The 20329-nt window shown below is 39.8% G+C and overlaps 1 protein-coding gene across 3 annotated transcripts in view; it reads left to right on the top strand.

Moving 5' to 3' along the window:
- The window catches only part of kcnh2b (potassium voltage-gated channel, subfamily H (eag-related), member 2b), a 692512-nt gene that overhangs the window by 353846 nt on the left and 318337 nt on the right, over window positions 1-20329 (top strand). For 2 of the 3 annotated variants that reach the window (XM_062021529.1, XM_062021530.1), the window contains exon 3: window positions 4466-4621. In XM_062021529.1, coding sequence (XP_061877513.1) covers window positions 4466-4621 — 156 coding nt within the window. Of the gene's footprint in view, window positions 1-4465; window positions 4622-16526; window positions 16554-20329 lie in introns of those variants that run through there. The other variant, XM_062021531.1, reaches the window with a different exon arrangement.

Below are 20329 nucleotides of genomic sequence, written 5' to 3' on the forward strand. Positions count from 1 at the left end.
CATTAACTGTGCGGTTACAGGTCCAGGGTTTGGTTCGGTGTCTCCTGATAGTAGAAGCAATAATAATATTGTTGATCTTCTGTCTATCCTTCCAGTCAGGGGCATGTTTCTTCTGTTTCTATCCGCAGTTAAGCACAATGCTATCACGTTAGCTCCGAAGCTAAAGTACTTCACCGATATATTGTCGTGGAGATAAAAGTCACTGTGAATGTCCATTTCGCGTTCTCGACTCTCATTTTCAAGAGGATATAGTATCTGAGGTGGTTTAAAATACAAATCCGTGATCCACAATAGAAAAAGGAGAAAGTGTGGAATCCAATGAGCCAGCTTGTACCTAAGTTACGGTCAGAGCGAAGAAAGATGCGTCCTGCACTGTACTCTAGTCCTTCACTCTCACGTTCCTCATCCACAAATATTTCATCCTCGCTCAAATTAATGGGGTAATCGTCACATTCTCGGTCCGAATCGCTCTCGCTGCTGGTGTAAACAATGTGCAGATGTGAGGAGCTCTTCAACCTGTGACGTCACGCTACTTCCGGTACAGGCAAGGGTTTTTTTTATCAGCGACCAAAAGATGCGAATTTTATCGTTGATGTTCTCTACTAAATCTTTTCAGCAAAAATATGGCAATATCGTGAAATGATCAAGTATGACACATAGAATGGATCTGCTATCCCCATTTAAATAAGAAAATCTCATTTCAGTAGGCCTTTAAGGTGTGGTAGTGGGAACAAAAATGGGGTAAAAATAAATTACACACGAGGTAATAAAGAAAAAACTAACAATTGAAATAAACAGACTACTATCCAATAAAAATAATAAGCAATCCTGTACAATATACAAAACACTATAGAAATACAAAATACTGTACAATATACAGAACAAGACAAGAGTACCGGAGTAATAAATAACAATCAGTGTCGAACGTATTGCACTCGAAGGGTAATATTGCAGTGAGTCGAAGACTCTGCTTGTACCTCCAAAGGAGCAAACTCAGAAGTAAAATTCAGCCAGATATCAAACGTATTCTTATGATCGAAAATCAATAAACTTCACCTGACAGTAAACACAAATTTAAAATAGCCTTCAACCATCAAAATCATAGAATACATTTCTAGTTTCAACGTAGTGCATGAAATCACAGTGCAATTGTAGTTCTAGGAAACTTTTTAAGGAACATTGCCTTCTCAGTTTGTTGACTAACCGAGCCAACAAAAGAGGTCAGTCCGTCCCTAACTACGGTTCAGGTCCCCAAGAAAACACAATGGAAGATGAGCAATCCGACTCTTCCTGTCTTGGCCGCCGTTCTTTTGACCGTCACTAATTGGGGACTGAAGGTGTGTATCGTTGCTCCGACCCCCACAATGGAAGCCAAGGGGTCTGTAGAGGAATCCTAAAAAGAGTCAGGAGAAGGAACAATACCAAAACCAACGTGACAAATTAAGATTGTGTGTGTAGATGAAAAATGTATCATTTGGGGACTCAGTAACACCTTCAGAGATTCCAAAGTCAGCACAGGCAATATGACAGCTGTTAATGAATCCAAGCATGAATGAGATGACCCAGAAGCTCATGAATGAATGTGAGCCTCTGCAAATACACTCTATCTCTTTTTCTCACTCACACACACACACACACACACACACACACACACACACACACACACACACTGTGAGTGCCAGATATGGCCAGATGGTGTAATCCTCTGGTTTTCCCCATGTTTCATATTTCCCCCCTCCTGTGTGGAGATTATGCAGTCGTCCAATCGCATTTTTATCCCGTTCCCAAGCTGTGATGCGATATGAATGACAGGCGGGTTTGTGAGTGTGGTCAACATATACTGTACATGGCCAAGCAGGCTCTAAGATTCTCACGCCGACAGAATCATTGTGGGTACTATCTGCGGACTCGCTGACTTCCAGGTAAGACTCGTAGTTTGTCATGATTGCAAAGTCAGCAGTTTTTAATAGTTACCTAACTGACAGTCAATCATTTTCATGATGCTCCAGTTGTGTTTGTTTCAGACATGCTAAACAAAGTTACTTTGAGGAACATCACGTGGTTAATATTCGGCGTGTCGGAATATTACTTTTAATTGTATCCTAACATGATATAACGTGATCTAGTTTGCTCGAAAATAACAAATAAACAATCAAAAGTACACGTCTAATACTACTAATGTAGTAATCTACTTTTCTAATTGGCCATTGATGGAACATTTTCAAAATAAATATAATTTTTAATGGGATTTAAATCATTAGTGGAGATAATCACACTTTTACAGAGGCAGCATTTAGGTCCATCAGATTTGATTTGATTTTTCCATATGTCCTAAGTTATATTCAATAGAGATAAATGTTTCAGCTGCAGAATTCATCTTTATATTAATAATCCTGTCCTGCTCATACAGTGCTCTTTTGAAACCAATTATTATATTTTCTGGACTATATAGCACACCCCTTAAATTTGAAAAGAAAACAATATATATGTTTCCATTTATTAGCCGCACATATATACGCTGCAAAATTAGATATTTACACAGAAAGATTTTGTAAATGCTTATTTACAAACCTTAATTGTTTCCAAACGGTGCCTGTAACATGGCAGTAAAACGGCTGTTTAAACAAAATAGAAGTATAGAAGTCATCGTCATGGACCCACTAGCTGCGGGAGCTTGCTCTCCAATCAGCTTAACAGACTCAATACCTCCACGGTGACGTCTTTGTGAGTTTACTGAGGAATTTGTGAAACGGAAACAATACAAAAAAGAAGGCTGTTCTCAGTTAGTAATACTAACACGGATACCCGTAAACATGGTAGCATATCAGCTAATGCTATTGGCGCGTACTAATATGCATGAATATACTCCTTCAGACATCACACATGGGACGGTTTAGTAAGTATACACAGTTTTAGTTATACTGCAAAACTTACAAACTTTGCTTGGAATGAAAAATGAAAAATCAATACGAGTAGTAACGCTATGGACGGCTAGATAGATAGATAGATAGATAGATAGATAGATAGATAGATAGATAGATAGATAGATAGATAGATAGATAGATAGATAGATAGATGGATAGATAGATAGATAGATAGATAGATAGATAGATAGATAGATAGATAGATAGATAGATAGATAGATAGATAGATAGATAGATAGATAGATAGATAGATAGATAGATAGTACTTTATTGATTCCTTCAGGAGAGTTCCCTCAGGAAAATTAAAAATATATTTAGAAGACTGAACAACACTTCGGTTGGAAAAAACACAAAATGCACTTTCAGTAAATGGGAGGACACTGCAGCACCCGCAGTGAGGAAACTATTCCAAAAGATGGCGCCATAGCACAAACAATAACACATTCTCTGTGTTTTTGCTTGGGATTTTTTAAATATATTTTTAGCGAAGAAAAATCCATAAATAAGCCAATCCGTTTTATAAGGGTTCAAAGTTTATGAAAAAAGTAGAGGCTTATAGTCTGGAGTTTACGGTACTTCATTCCACCCTCCAAGTTTAAATGTGTCATAAAGTCATTGTAAATAAAAGGGTAAAAAAAAAGTTTATTGGTCAATTTTGCCCTCATTTTCAATACTGAAGGATTCACTCCGTAGTCAAATAAGGACATTATTTGTCCTTCCATCCATTTTCTACCGCTTGTCCCTCTCGGGGTCGTGGGTGTGGCTGGAGTCTATCCCAGCTGCATTTGGGTGGAAGGCGGTGTACACCCACCCAGAAGGAAAAGCCAGGTCTCTGTTGGCCTTTCAAAGATGTGCGTAGTTACCTCCTTTGGCCACTCGATGGCACTGTTCCTCACTCTTTTCCTTCCTCTCCCTCTGCAGCCAAACAACTGTTCATGCTTTAGTTAATTGATAACATTATTATTTATTTTTTTAACTAATAGCATTTATTTTACTTTAGTTTTGAAAGTTACACAATAAGAAATACCACAACACAATCATGGTGAACATTATTCATCGTGAATCGGCTTTTCTTTACTTGTGTTTATTTAAAGACTGCACATTTCTCCTTGTTCCTACATGCTTTTTAATTGAAGGCTTCTATCCATATGTATGCTTTGTGTTTTTACACCAAAAGTAATTATTTCTTGCCATTGTTGAACCTCAATGTAAGTAAAAACATTTGCAATGACACTATTAATATTTCTACAGGATTTCTGTCTATTGTTGCTTCCAAAGTCTGAAGACATATTTTTACAGTCTATGTGTAATGTATTCAAGACATGCCGCATACTGTATTAGTCCAGAATGTATTCCAAGCAGCACTGCATGTTCTCATGAGAGATTTAATGATTATAAACTTAATACGTATAAAGGTCAAGTCTGCCCCTTTGGACTGGAGGTGTCTGATTTTTAAAACCATGCACTTTGGTATTAGAAGATTAAAGCTCCCGCTGATTGCAATCGGTCTGAGTGAGCCTCGTCTGTGTGTGTCCATGCAGGTCAGTGCTTCCTGTGTATGGTGGATGTGGTGCCCGTGAAGAACGAAGATGGCATGGTGATCATGTTCATCCTCAACTTTGAGGTCATGAGTGAGGAGACACTGCAAGACGACAAACAGGAGCTCAACCACCGCCTGCCCACCTGGCTCGTCACAGGTAAATACTTACCTGACCTTCGTCTGGCCTGACGCAAAGGCACACGTTTTAAAATCCTGGTCTACTGTAGTCTTATTAGCGTATTTTCCGGACTAAACACCCCCGCTACCACCAAACTCTCCAGACGTCCGACATCATGCCTCCGCTTTAAATGCTCGCGTATCACAGATGTACTGCCATAAAAAACAAGGTCCGCTTTACACAATGAGCAAAGTATTCAGGTTTTTAACAAGAATAGGAGGATATGTTCCCAAGCATGTTTTCACTGATGATGCTTTTGCAAGCGGCGTTGCATACCCGCTTCCGCCCGGAAAAAACCTGACTATTGTCGACAAATATAATTGTCGGCGACAAATTTTATTGTCGACCATGTCAACTAATACTTGCGCCCCCTGTGTTTAAACAAGACTTTTGATTGATTGATTGAGACTTTTATTAGTAGGTTGCACAGTGAAGTACATATTCCGTACAATTGACCACTAAATGGTAACACCCGAATAAGTTTTTCAACTTGTTTAAGTCGGGGTCCACTTAAATTGATTCATGATACAGATATATACTATCATATATACTATCATCATAATACAGTCATCACACAAGATAATCACATTGAATTATTTACATTATTTACAATCAGGGGTGTGGAGGGAGGGGGGTGGGGGTGGGGGGGGGATATGGACATCAAGTAGTGGACATAGAGAGAGAGAAAGAGAGAGAGATCAGAAGGCATAAGAAAAAGTATCTGCATTTGATTGTTTACATTTGATTATTAGCAATCCGGGGAGGGTGTTAGTTTAGGGTTGTAGCTGCCTGGAGGTGAGCTTTTATTGCGGTTTTGAAGGAGGATAGAGATGCCCTTTCTTTTATACCTGTTGGGAGCGCATTCCACATTGATGTGGCATAGAAAGAGAATGAGTTAAGACCTTTGTTAGTTGGGAATCTGGGTTTAACGTGGTTAGTGGAGCACCCCCTGGTGTTGTGGTTATGGCGGTCATTTACGTTAAGGAAGTAGTTTGACATGTACTTCGGTATCAGGGAGGTGTAGCGGACAATGTCACGTTGCATGTTATTGCGCGGATCGTTTACCCAGGATGCAGACCGAACTCCGGAGGCAAAGTGCTAGTAAGACAATGATTTATTTCCAGTAAATCAGTCAAAATCCAAAAATACAGGAAAATGCAAACAAACCGTGCCGATTGCACGGGAAGCTAAGACAATAGCTAACAGGAAAACTTAGCATTGACTCAGGACTCAAATGGTATATCCACGTAACTTGTTGCATAACGCAAACAAGACAGCCAGACTGAGTGTGGCGAAAAACAGGAATAAGTAGCTCTCTGATTAGTGCCTGGGAGCAGGTGAGCGTCCCGAACACTAATCAGAGGCAGGTGAAACTAATCAGCACCCGTGGCAACCAAGAACACACAAACCCAGGGGTGCTGAAACATAACTAAGGGAGTCAAACTAAAAATAAAACATGATCCGGGCAACGGATCATGACAGACGAGACTGTTGTTGACTTTAGAAAAGAGCCTCTCGACTTCCTACTTGTCAGCTTTCCTTCCGGCTACATCTTACCAGACCCTCGGTTGCAATAGTTTACTATTTGGAGCGCTTCAATACTTGCACATTTGGGATGAAAAGTGTTCATGGTCTCGCTGTGTTGATCACATACAGTAGGGAAGGGATTCTCAGGGCCCCATTCCTGGGTGGATCTCGCGTGAAAGGAAGGTGGGGGGTTAATAATTTTGCAATGCAGTCTGCTAAAAATGCTAAAAAAAGTGCCACTCTACTAGCAACTGACGCTGTGGTCAAAGTTGGAATTTGCCACAAAACACATTTTTAAGACATACAACCCTCTACTGCAGGCCTGGGCAATTATTTTGACTCGGGGGCCACATTTAGAGAAAAAAATGTGTCTGGGGCCGGTATATCTATTTTTAGGAACACTAATACAAAACCTCACAATAATGTCTTGATTGAATGCTAAAAACGTTATGACAGACCGCCTTAAAAAACGTAATGGAATTTTACATTTTTCTATGAACGATAAAACACTGAATATTGACAAAATATGAACGTCACACCCCCTTTCGATCGACATATTTTACAATCAAGTGAGACGCAACAAAACAGTGAAATATGAACAAAATTAAACCACCTACAATCTGATGTATCTGATATTTGCTGAATTTCCCCCAGGGATCAATAAAGTACTGTCTATTCTAGTCTATATATCACTAAGCTTTAGAACTTTGTTGTGAAAATCTCCTTCCGCGTCTGTGGAAACGCCTCCCGCCCACACTGCTTGGTGCCTCATTTGAGCTGTTGTGACGTAGATGACCATAGTAACTAATTAGATGACCATAGTAACTAATTAGATGACCATAGTAACTGGTAAATCATCCATAAGCGCAGATTCTAACCATCAAAATACTTTGTTTTGTTGAAGACATACGGTCATTTGAAAACATGACTAAACATCATAATGGCAGCTACTGTTTCCATTTTAAAGATCTAAAAAAATTATTTGGGAATGTCCGGCGGGCCAGATTGAAAAGCTCAACGGGCCGCATGTGGCCCCCAGGCCTTAATTTGCCCAGGTCTGCTCTACTGCCATCTGGCGGCTAAATTTGTCACGTTTCATGTGTCAGGGAAACCGCGACAAATGGGGCCGTGTGAGTCCCCTTCCTGCTGTACATTCTGTGTCGCTGAGAAAAAGGTTGACACTTTGGCTAGTTTTGATATAAAACGTTTGTTTTCTTCTGGCCTCCACTTAGTCTTTATAAAAACCTCCCATAACCGCTTTCTTTTGGTCTGCCCTCCTAAATCAAGTCTGCACACGTGCAGTAAAATGTCTATTGTGTGATAAAACAATCATGATTGATTGAGCATTTTAATGTATTTTTAAGCACACGGATTAATACAATTTTTTTTTAATAAGTAATATTTTTTTTTGAGACTTTTTGAGTCCTTGGAAATCTTGCACAGAACACTTTGCATCAGTCCATCTTAGATAAGCTCGGGCCCAGCGAAGCCGGCGGCGTTTCTGGGTGTTGTTGATAAATGGCTTTCGCTTTGCATAGTAGAGTTTTAACTTGCACTTACAGATGTAGCGACAAACTGTAGTTACGGACAGTGGTTTTCTGAAGTGTTCCTGAACCCATGTGGGGATATCCTTTACACACTGATGTCACTTTTTGATGCAGTACCGCCTGAGGGATCCAAGGTCACGGGCATTCAATGTTACGTGCACTGATTTCATCAGTGATTGATGATATTACAGACCTTAGATGGTGAAATCCCTAAATTCCTTGCAATAGCTCGTTGAGAAATGTTGTTCTTAAACTGTTCGAAAATTTGCTCACGCATTTGTTCACAAAGTGGTGATCGAAAGTGGTGAATCATGGCACCCATCTGTTCCCAATTAGCCTGTTCACCTGTGGGATGTTCCAAATAAGTGTTTGATGAGCATTCCTCAACTTTCTCAGTCTTTTCTGTCACTTTTCCAGCTTCTTTTAAACATGTTGCAGGCATCAAATTACAAATGAGCTAATATTTGCAAAAAAATAGCACAGTTTTCCAGTTCGAACGTTAAGTATCTTGTCTTTGCAGTCTATTCAATTGAATATAGGTTGAAAAGGATTTGCAAATCATTGTATTCTGTTTTTATTTACGATTTACACAACGTGCCAACATCACTGGTTTTGGGGTTTGTATAAAAAATTATTACAACCTAATATTATATTTCAATGAATCCTCCTGTTGGACAGGATGTTTTGTCTCTACACTCTCCGGACTCACACTGTCCACAGTGTTCCAAAATGTTGCGCAATGTTCCACAAGATGTGGGGCAAATTTTAAATCAACTCTAAAGCTAAATTCTAATCAACTTTATTGTCCTGAATTCCTTATCTTGTCAAAGCTTGTTTTGGCTGAACATCATCATTCTGTTCATATATCAGGTTTTCAACTCTCAGACACAATTGTCAATGTTTTATTGTATTTGATTGATTGATTGATTGATTGATTGATTGATTGATTGAGACTTTTATTAGTAGGTTGCACAGTGAAGTACATATTCCGTACAATTGACCACTAAATGGTAACACCCGAATAAGTTTTTCAACTTGTTTAAGTCGGGGTCCACTTAAATTGATTCATGATACAGATATATACTATCATATATACTATCATCATAATACAGTCATCACACAAGATAATCACATTGAATTATTTACATTATTTACAATCAGGAGTGTGGAGGGGGGGTGGGGTGGGGGGGGTGGGGGGGTAGTGGACATAGAGAGAGAGAGAGAGAGAGAGAGAGAGAGAGAGAGAGAGAGAGAGAGATCAGAAGGCATAAGAAAAAGAATCTGCATTTGATTGTTTACATTTGATTATTAGCAATCCGGGGAGGGTGTTAGTTTAGGGTTGTAGCTGCCTGGAGGTGAACTTTTATAGCGGTTTTGAAGGAGGATAGAGATGCCCTTTCTTTTATACCTGTTGGGAGCGCATTCCACATTGATGTGGCATAGAAAGAGAATGAGTTAAGACCTTTGTTAGTTCGGAATCTGGGTTTAACGTGGTTAGTGGAGCACCCCCTGGTGTTGTGGTTATGGCGGTCATTTACGTTAAGGAAGTAGTTTGACATGTACTTCGGTATCAGGGAGGTGTAGCGGATTTTATAGACTGGCTCAGTGCAAGTTGTTTAACTCTGTCCTCCACCTTGAGCCAGCCCACTTTAGAGAAGTGGGTAGGAGTGAGGTGGGATCTGGGGTGGAGGTCTAGAAGTAACCTGACTAGCTTGTTCTGAGATGTTTGGAGTTTAGATTTGAGGGTTTTGGAGGTGCTAGGGTACCAGGAGGTGCATGCGTAATCGAAAAAGGGTTGAACGAGAGTTCCCGCCAGAATCCTCAAGGTGCTTTTGTTGACCAGAGAGGAAATTCTGTAGAGAAATCTCGTTCGTTGGTTAACCTTTTTGATTACCTTGGTTGCCATTTTATCACAGGAAAGGTTAGCCTCTAGAATGGAACCTAGGTAGGTGACCTCATCTTTCCTGGTGATGACACTGTCACCTACTTTTATGGTGAAGTGATTGACTCTCTTAAGTTTGATGTGGGACCCAAACAGGATGGATTCTGTTTTACCCAAGTGGATGGATAGCTTGTTGTCAGCGAGCCAGGTGCAAGTTCTACAGAGCTCAGCACTGAGGATTTTCTCCACCTGTGACTTGTCCTTGCCGGATACCAGCAAGGCAGAGTCATCCGCAAACAAAAACAATTCACAGTCACATGCCGATGACATGTCGTTTATGTATATTAGGAACAGTAAAGGTCCCAATATACTGCCTTGGGGGACTCCACAGCTCACCGAGAGGGGGGGGGACACGGTGCCGTTCACCTCTACCACCTGCTCCCTCCCCTCCAAGTAAGACTGCATCCAGCTCCAAGAGGTTTTGTTAAATCCGATTGCTCTGAGCTTATCCAACAGTATAGCGTGGTTAACGGTGTCAAAGGCCTTCTGAAGGTCCAGCATGACCATGCCGCAGTATTTGCCCGCGTCCACCTCATGTTTGATGTGGTCGGTCAGATAGAGAAGGCATGTGTCAGTGGAGTGGTTAGTTCTGAAGCCGGATTGGAATTTGTACATGAGTTTATTAGTGGCAAGGTAACTATCGACCTGTTCATAAACTATTTTCTCCATTACTTTCGAAATGGAGCTGAGAATAGAAACAGGTCGGTAGTTGCCAGGTTCCAATTTGCTTCCTTTTTTAAAGAGGGGAGTTACTCTTGCTATCTTAAAATCTTTTGGTACTTGGCCTTGTGTAATTGATAGGTTTATTATGTGCGTGATGATCGGGGCAATGATGGAGGCAGAGTCCCTGAGGAATCTGGAGGGAATATTATCAAGGCCGGTGGCCTTGTTAGGGTGGAGCGCGCTCAATTTTTTAAACACCTCATCAGCTGTGACCATTTCTAATTTGAAATCATTGTTGGATACTCCTAGCTTTCTGTAGAAGGCTTTAATGTGTTCTACACCAAAGCGACCAGAGTGGTGGGACAGCTTGTTGACAAGAGTTGCAGCTATGCTGGTGAAAAAGGCGTTAAGTCTGCTAGCTACCTCCATTTTGTCTGTAATGAGGGAGTCACCCTCCTTGATGCTGATGTTGGTGAGTCTTGTTTTAAGTTTCTGGCTGCAACCAGGAAGCTGGTTGTTGAGAATTTTCCAGAGCTCACGTGGCTTATTCGTGTTTTCCTCTATTTTGTCGTTAATGTAATTTTTTTTTAAGGATTTAGTCAGGTTGGTTGACTTATTTCTTAATTTATTGCATTGCTTTTTGAGAGTTGAAAGGAGTAATTTGAGGTTGATATTATTGGGTTGTTTATCTACTTCTGTTTTACATTTTTGGTATTCAGAGTATTTCCTGTCTCTGTCTTTTATGGCAGCTAATAGGTCCGGATTCATCCATGGTTCCGAGCGGGCTTTGATCCTGACTGTTTTCACGGGAGCCATGTCATTTAGTATCTTTAGGAACGCCGTTTTGAAGCGATCCCAAGCGACATCGACCAGGTTGCTCGCGAGCACAGGGGACCAGTCCCACTCATCTAATTTTAAATTGAAATTGTCATTGGAGTATTTTTTGAGCGATCTGGATTGGGCTGTTATGTGGCCATTGGCTTTAGGTTTAGCTATTTTACGGGTGCAGAAGGTTAGATAGTGGTCGCTAAGACCACAGATCATGACCCCACTATTTTTTATTTTAGGCCGGTCTGAAGTGAGAATGAGATCTATGGTTGATTGGGTGGAATCACACACCCTTGTGGGTAGCGCTATTAGCTGGGAAAGACCGTGCAGATTACAAAACTTGCTGAAGGATCTGAAGACAGGCGCATCTTTGCGTTGAATATCTGTGTTCAGATCCCCAGTTATAATTTTCTCCATGTTGTCTGTCCCCGCCAAGCATTCTTCCAAAGCCCCATAGAAATCACTCTGATTAGGGAGTCTATAAACAGTCCCTATTAGTACCGGCTTAGCATTTTTAAATTTGATTTCCGCCCACACAGATTCCAGGTTATTGTGGTTAAGATCAGTGCGAGTTATGTATTTAATATCCTGGTGAATATACATACAAACGCCCCCACCGTGTTTATTCCTATCATTTCTGATAACCGAAAAGTTTTGTATTTCTATCTCTGAGTCAGAAATACTTTGATCAAATTTGGTTTCCGAGAAACACAAGATTTTTACCTTCGTGTTGAGGAACATTTCTCTGATTTGGTCGAGTTTGGCTCCAGAGAGGCTGTTCACATTAAGGTGGATGATGTGTAGTCCACTGGAACCAAAAAGAGCACATCTGAATTCAATTAGATGCATGTTTTGATATGATTTGCTGGGCTGCAACAATGTGACTTAGAGGCTCTTCCGAGTTTCATGTGGTGGGCAAACATTATTCCCGCTCGTTTAGCTGCACATATGTGAGAGTAGAACTGGGCGATTTCTATGATCGTGATCGTTGATCGCGATTAATTTGAGTTCGATCGCGGCGATCAGCTGTTAGCATTTTTACCTCGATAAAACGTGGCGGAAATGTCTTTTAGAAGATACTGCAGTAGTAAATAGTAGGGAAGCAACAACGCTGTTACTTTTGTACTCACCCGTAGTCATGTGATGATCTGGCGCTGTTTTAGTTGGTTTTTTTGTTCGGTCAAGTAGTCAACTAGTTCGGTGAAAATCACAGTTTAAGCCCCCTTTTTACAAACCCCCTTTCCATGAGTTGGGAAATTGTGTTAGATGTAAATAAAAACGGAATACAATGATTTGAAAATCCTTTTCAACCCATATTCAATTGAATGCACTACAAAGACAAAATATTTTATGTTCAAACTCATAAACTTTATTTTTTTTTGCAAATAATAATTCACTTAGAATTTCATGGCTGCAACACGTTCCAAAGTAGTTGGGAAAGGGCATGTTCACCACTGTGTTACATGGCCTTTCCTTTTAACAACACTCAGTAAACGCTTGGGAACTGAGGAGACACATTTTTTAAGCTTCTCAGGTGGAATCCTTTCCCATTCTTGCTTGATGTACAGCTTAAGTTGTTCAACAGTCCGGGGGTCTCCGTTGTGGTATTTTAGGCTTCATAATGCGCCACACATTTTCAATGGGAGACAGGTCTGGACTACACGCAGGCCAGTCTAGTACCCGCACTCTTTTACTATGAAGCCACGTTGATGTAACACGTGGCTTGGCATTGTCTTGCTAAAATAAGCAGGGGCGTCCATGGTAACGTTGCTTGGATGGCAACATATGTTGCTCCAAAACCTGTATGTACCTTTCAGCATTAATGGCGCCTTCACAGATGTGTAAGTTACCCATGTCTTGGGCACTAATACACCCCCATACCATCACAGATGCTGGCTTTTCAACTTTGCGCCTGTAACAATCCGGATGGTTCTTTTCCTCTTTGGTCCGGAGGACACGACGTCCACAGTTTCCAAAAACAATTTGAAATGTGGACTCGTCAGACCACAGAGCACTTTTCCACTTTGTATCAGTCCATCTTAGATGAGCTCAGGCCCAGCGAATCCGACGGCGTTTCTGGGTGTTGTTGATAAACGGTTTTCGCCTTGCATAGGAGAGTTTTAACTTGCACTTACAGATGTAGCAACCAACTGTAGTTACTGATAGTGGGTTTCTGAAGTGTTCCTGATCCCATGTGGTGATATCCTTTACACACTGATGTCGCTTGTTGATGCAGTACAGCCTGAGGGATCGAAGGTCACAGGCTTAGCTGCTTACGTGCAGTGATTTCTCCAGATTCTCTGAACCTTTTGATGATATTACGGACCGTAGATGGTGAAATCCCTAAATTCCTTGCAATAGCTGGTTGAGAAAGGTTTTTCTTAAACTGTTCAACAATTTGCTCACGCATTTGTTGACAAAGTGGTGACCCTCGCCCCATCCTTGTTTGTGAATGACTGAGCATTTCATGGAATCTACTTTTATACCCAATCATGGCACCCACCTGTTCCCAATTTGCCTGTTCACCATCAAATATGTTGTCTTTGTAGCAAATCATTGTATTCCGTTTATATTTACATCTAACACAATTTCCCAACTCATATGGAAACGGGGTTTGCAGTTCTGCCGGTGCCATTTGGAGCAGGAGTCGCTGAAGAAAAAAATTCAATTTCCCATCAATGCGATCCATTCTATCTGTAGCTATGTGCACATGGACACATTTAATCGGATTAAAAGCCTAACCTGAATTCGGAATATTCTGACCCGATCACACACTTTCGGATCAAAATTTAATTCCAATTGAGACAGGTGTTTTATGCCGAAAGTTATTTGGATTGTAGCACATGAAAACACATCTTTCGAAATTCGGGTTGGAATGATCCTAACTGCGCATGTCCTTGATGTCAGCTATACTTTGGTGGTAGAGGTGGGACTAAATGTAATAGTTTTGGAATGAAGCGATTGTCTTGCTGCTGTCTCCCCCCATTCAACATGTACAGAAGTAGCATTATATACTGTTGAGTTTGTTGCTTTAAAACGAGACTAGCAAAAACAAAAGTGTGGTCTGGAGCAGGCCTGGGCAATTATTTTGACTTGGGGGGGCCAAATTTAAAGTAAAAAAAATGTGTCTGGGGGCCGGTATATCTGATTTTTAGGAAGACTAATACAAAACCTCACAATAATGAATAATATTGAACGCTAAAAACGTTATGACAGACCACTTTAAAAAACGGAATGTAATTTAAAATTTTTTTTACTGAATGAGACACCGTGAATATACATGAACATAAAAAAATTGGGATTTAAAATATTAACTATGAACGATAAAACACTGAATATTGACGACATATGAACGTCACACCCCCTCTCGATCGATATATTTTACAATCAAGTGAAACGCAACCAAAATGCAACAAACACAGCAAAATATGAATGCAAAGGGTAAAAAACCCCCACCTACAATCTGATATATCACTAAGCTTTAGAACAGGGGTGTCCAAACTTTTTCCACTGAGGGCCGCATTCTTAAAAATCAAAGCAAGCGGGGGCCATTTTGATATTTTTTATTTTAAAAACCAATACAATATATGTATAAAAAATATACATTTAGGCCTCCACTCAGGCTTGATCCCGGGGACCCCAAAGGGTTGTGGTCAAATTTTTTTTTTAAATGTGTCATTATTCAGTATTATTATTTTTATTATTATTCAAGTTTTAAATCTCTAGATCAACATTAGGTCTATCTGTTAATATAACGTTTTTAAAGATTTAAGTTGTATGCTCTTTTTGTCAAAGAAAACCCTGTTTTTTTATGGAAAAAATAAAAAATATGCAATATTTTCACACAATAAAATTTTTAAGTGGAATATTTGAGAATATATAATAATTGGAGCCTTAAAAAAGGTCAATTACTCATAACAACATTGATTTTAATTCATTATTATTTTTTGGGCAATGACACTTAAAAACAAATCACACTAAAATTATTGGGGATCCAAATAATTATAGTGTTAAAAAATAAATTCAATTTTTTTTTTACTCTTTACTTTTAACACAATAATCTCGAGATCAACTTCAGATCTATCCGTCAATTATACGTTTTATTGTTTATGTTTTTCGTTTCGTTTTAGGCCCTTCTTTATAAAAAACAGCTCAGTTTTTTATATGGCAAACACAAAATATGCAACATTTCCCCCAAAAATATCTCAGATGTGACGTAATTGGAGCCTTGAATAGGTCAATAATTCATAATGACATTGATTTTGATTCATTATTATTTTTTAAAGAAAGAAACAGCCTGCATGGCAGCTTTGTGTTATTAGAGTCAACATTGCAACATTTTCTTTTTACATTTCTCCTGTTTGCTCTTTTATACCACTTACCGTATTTCCTTGAATTGGCGCCGGGAATATAGTATTCGCCTGCCTAGAATTACAGCCGGGTCAAACTCGTTTCGCAAAATAATTAGCGCATGCTTGGCACTTCCGCCGGGTCAAATATGAGTCATTAAATGACTCCCGCCTCCAGGTGGTAGAGGGCGCTAGTGATCCTTCTTGCGACTACCAGCACTGCAGGAGACAGGTACTGCAGAAGAAGACAACAAGCAGCAAGCATGCAGCAATTGTTTGCTTGCACTTTTAACATGGAGGATTACATATCTAAAATAAAACCGTTTTCTAAACTGGACTTTCAATCGAAGCAGGAGGTAATAATTAAAGGAATATCTCCAGAGACTTTTAAAATTGAAGAAAGATGAGAAAGACTGCCTTTGATCAGAAGCAGCTGCACATGGACCCATCTACAAGTAAAGGTAAGATCATAATAACGTTTTTTTTATTAAATGTGTCTTTAATGATAAGGTATGCGCCGGAGTGAGAAGAGGTTTTAAAATAATTAGAGCATGCTTGCTCATTCCGCATGGTTTTGGTAACCGCAGGAGTGAGAAGAGGTTTTAAATTAATTAGCGCCCCTGCGGCTATTCAAGGAAATACGGTATCATGTTTTTAATTTTTTTCAATCGTATTTTTAAAATGTGCCGTGGGACCGTTAAAAAATGACCTGCGGGCCACAAATGGCCGCCGGGCCGCACTTTGGACACCCCTGCTTTAGAACTTTGTGTCATGATCCGTGGTCCGGATCATGTTTTGTTTAGTTATGTTCTGTTAGTTTTGGACTTCTTTAGTTCCCGTCTTCGCTTCCTTGTTTGTTTTGTCACCATGGTGACTCATTAGTTCACCTGCCTCATTTGTTTGGATCACACCTGTCGCTAATCATTGTGTTCACCTGTCTCTGATCAGTGCTCGCCCGCTCACCTGCTTCCCGAGCACTAATCAGAGGCATTATTTAAGTTTGCCTTTGCCAGTCAGTCGGCCTGGCGTCATTGTTTGTCTCATGCCTGGACTACGTAAGTCATGTTTATGTCATGCCACAGTTTCCTAAGTTATCTATGTCCGTAGTCAATGCTAAGTACTAGTGATGGGTTGATGAGGCGTCATGAAGCGTTTCGACACATTGCAAAACTGTATTGATACTGTGTCGATACTGTGTCACTAAATACTGACATCTGCTGGACATTAAAAATCCCTACAGGCAACCTATAGACTGACTCAACTGACACTGATTTTATGACCTAGTATATACAATAATATAAACCAAGTCATTGTATTTCATTTAGGATTATTTCATACCTTCATTTAAATAAAAATATATTTTTATCTTTTTTGGATACAGTCAATAAATAATGTGAACATGTATCACAACATGGAAAACTAAGAGAATGTGTTGTGAATGAGGATGCTTGTGGACTGGGATTTTTTTATTTTTTTTATTTTTTACACATTTTTATTAAAAAAAAACAGTTTTTCCAACGTATTAAATTTTAGACGATTTCTCTTAGTTATTATTTCTCCGGCTGTAGAAAAGACCCGCTTACAGACAATGTTCCCTCTAATTGTTCATGTGTCTGAGCAAACACAAAAACTCCCTGAGCATTCAGTGGAGCACATGTGAGCAACATCACACCTGTCTCAAACCAATCTTTTATAATAACACTCAAATGAGAGGAGTCATTTTCATGAGATTATTTTGGAATATTAGTGATTTGGCCCACTTGTAATGAAAATAAAATAAATCTTGTTTTTCATAAGCTATGGATTAGTATTGTACAATATGTCTGGGTGGGGGTCCTGCTTTGGAAATCATTTGTACCCCTTTCAGAGATCACATTTACTTCCCCTTAAACATCCTCATGTTGCACAATGAAATGTAAGCATAGGATGAAGTGTGCATTCCTGCAACCTTCTCTAGTAACAGCATTCCATGATTAATATCAATAAATTAACATGAATAATAAATGACAGTAGAATAAGCACACGTATGACTGAGGAGTCATAGTGTAACTTTGTGTGGTGTTTGAGTTGTCGGATTTTTTGTGTGGCCATAAACGCACTAGTGGTTTAGTGGTATGCGTGTTGGTGACAGATGACAAGTTGGTTTTGGCCTGGTTAGTACGGCAGACAATGACTAGTTTTTCGAGATATACGTTTTTTACTCATGTTTTTGGTGTGGTTATGGCCGAATATAAACAGTTTTGCTCAATAAAGTGATAGATATAATTCCTGTCCTCGAAGCATCTCGATAGACGTTTGGTGCGCGGCATATATTTGCTGTGCGCAGAGGACGCTTGAGCAGTGCGCAATTGCGCAGGCGTGCACCTTAGAGGGAACGTTGCTCACAGGGCACGGAGGAGGCGTCAGTGCGACACAGTTCGCGTATCGGTCACGTGACCAAAACAGCTCATGATCGGTCACGTGACTTTCTAAAAGCGGTACGCGCACCGACACAGGGTTTCGCTCTATGAGCTCGACGCATGCGCTGATGCATCGGTGTTGCCAGACCCATCACTAGTTTCCTAAGTTCTCTATGTCCGTAGTCAATGCTAAGTATTTACTTTAACTCCAAGTGGGATCAGCACGTTGTGCTTTCGCCTTGTTTTCCGTTTTTGTACCTTTTTGAGTTTTGAGAATTAAATCATGATTTTTCCTGCACGCTTTGTCCGGAATGGTCTGTTTGCATCCCGGGAGAACAAACCTCGCAGTAAGCTGCGTAAACCCACATGTGACACTTTGTTGTAAAAATCTCCTTCCGCGCCTGTCTCTGACACCCACATTTCAGGCTGGCCGCTCTGTGGAAACGCTCCCCACCCACACGCTTGGTGCCTCGTCTGAGCTGCTGTGACTTAGATTACCATAGTAACTAATTAGATTACCATAGTAACTAGTATATCATGCAAAAGCGCAAATTCTAACCATTAAAATACTTTGTATAGTTTAAGACTTACGGTCATTTGAAAACATCACTGCACATCATAATGGCAGCTACAGTTTCCATCTTACAGATATAAAAAAAAAAAATTGGGAATGTCTGCCAGGCCAGATTGAAAAGCTTAACAGGCCGCATGCGGCCCCCGGGCCTTAATTTGCCCAGTTCTGCTCTGGAGTGTCATGTGTTGATGTAACAATAAAAGAAGGAATCCCGTTGTCGACTTAACGAGCTGTTTTATTCGTGACTTTACAGCTAATTCAAGTGCTAACTGCTAGCCTCAAACACATACACAGAATGTCCTAACATAAAGACGCGCCGCAACCCATACTTATCACAACATACAAAGCTCAGAACAGCTACATTTTTAAAAAAAAGAGGTAAAACAAAAGTAGCGAACAGAAGGAAAACATGAGAAATAAATACCGTGATAACGTTGAACATGCAGAAATTCACAAAGCCTTGTCTGTTTACAGTGGAAGTCGACTGCTTCTTCAGCACCTGCAGTGAGCGAACCTCCCATAACCGCTTTCTTTTGGTCTGCCCTCCTGAATCAAGTCCGCACATGTGCAGTAAAATGTCTATTGTGTGAGAAAACAATCATGATTGATTGAGCATTTTAATGTATTTTTAAGCACACAGATTAAAAAAAAAGATAGAATAAGTAACCATTTTTATGAGACTTTTAGAATCCTTGGAAATCTTGCACAGAACGCTTTTATACTTTGCATCAGTCCATCTTAGATGAGCTCGGGCCCAGCGAAGCCGGTGGCATTTCTGGGTGTTGTTGATAAATGGCTCTCGCTTTGCATAGTAGAACATTTACAGAGGTAGCGACAAACTGTAGTTACTGACAGTGTTTTCTGAAGTGTTCCTGAGCCCATGTGGTGATATCCTTTACACGCTGATTTCGGTTTTTGATGCAGTACCGCCTGAGGGATCCAAGGTCACAGGCATTGCAATTGTATTGGGTACATGGTGGAATGATAAGTGTGACCAGTAGATGTGTCGACTGCACTATTATGTTAATATGACTCAAGTAAACAACACCAGCATTTTCTAAGTTTCATTGAAAATATGGAACATTACACACGGCACTCAAAAATCTATCAAAATGTTTCAGTACAACTTTGGTAAGCTATGAAGCCGCACCGCTTGATGTACTTTAACATACGAGTATTATTATGGTGTGTGTATAAGGTAAGACATATTATCTGGCGTTTTGTTTCGCAATATTATGCAAAAGCAACTTTTCTTACCTTCTGGTACCTGCTGATCTATATTTGGGATCTGCATAAATCCTGAAAAATTGTGCGGGTCCGCCTTTGTAGTCCGTGCCGACACATAGTCGATAAGCTTCTTCTTTTTCTTTATCTTTTTGTTATGGGACATTCATCCTCATTAGGTTCATTAGAATTGTCTCAATTGTCCTTGTATCAGCACAATGCAATGTGCAGTACGAACCCTTAAAATGCAGAAATAATTAAACATTAAAAGCATAAAAAAGAATAGGCTAGATCAGGGGTCCCCAAACTACGGCCCGCGGGCCGGATCCGGCCCCCCAGCATCCACAATCCGGCCCACAGGAAGTCCCAAGTTAAAAATTGTCTTATTTTTATTTTTTATTTATTTTTTTAATCTTTCCTTTCTAATCCATTTTCTACCGCTTGTTACTCTTGGTGTCTCCTAGCCGCTCAGGCAAATTATATTGTCTAAAAATGAATTTTCCCATCGATAACGTGACAATGTTAAATGTTGATGAACATCAATGTTAATTGATGTTAAATGACAAAACGGATTATAAAGACAATGTATATATATATATATATATATATATATATATATATATATATATATATA

This window comes from Entelurus aequoreus, linkage group LG15, assembly GCF_033978785.1.
Source record: "Entelurus aequoreus isolate RoL-2023_Sb linkage group LG15, RoL_Eaeq_v1.1, whole genome shotgun sequence".
Lineage (NCBI taxonomy): Eukaryota > Metazoa > Chordata > Actinopteri > Syngnathiformes > Syngnathidae > Entelurus > Entelurus aequoreus.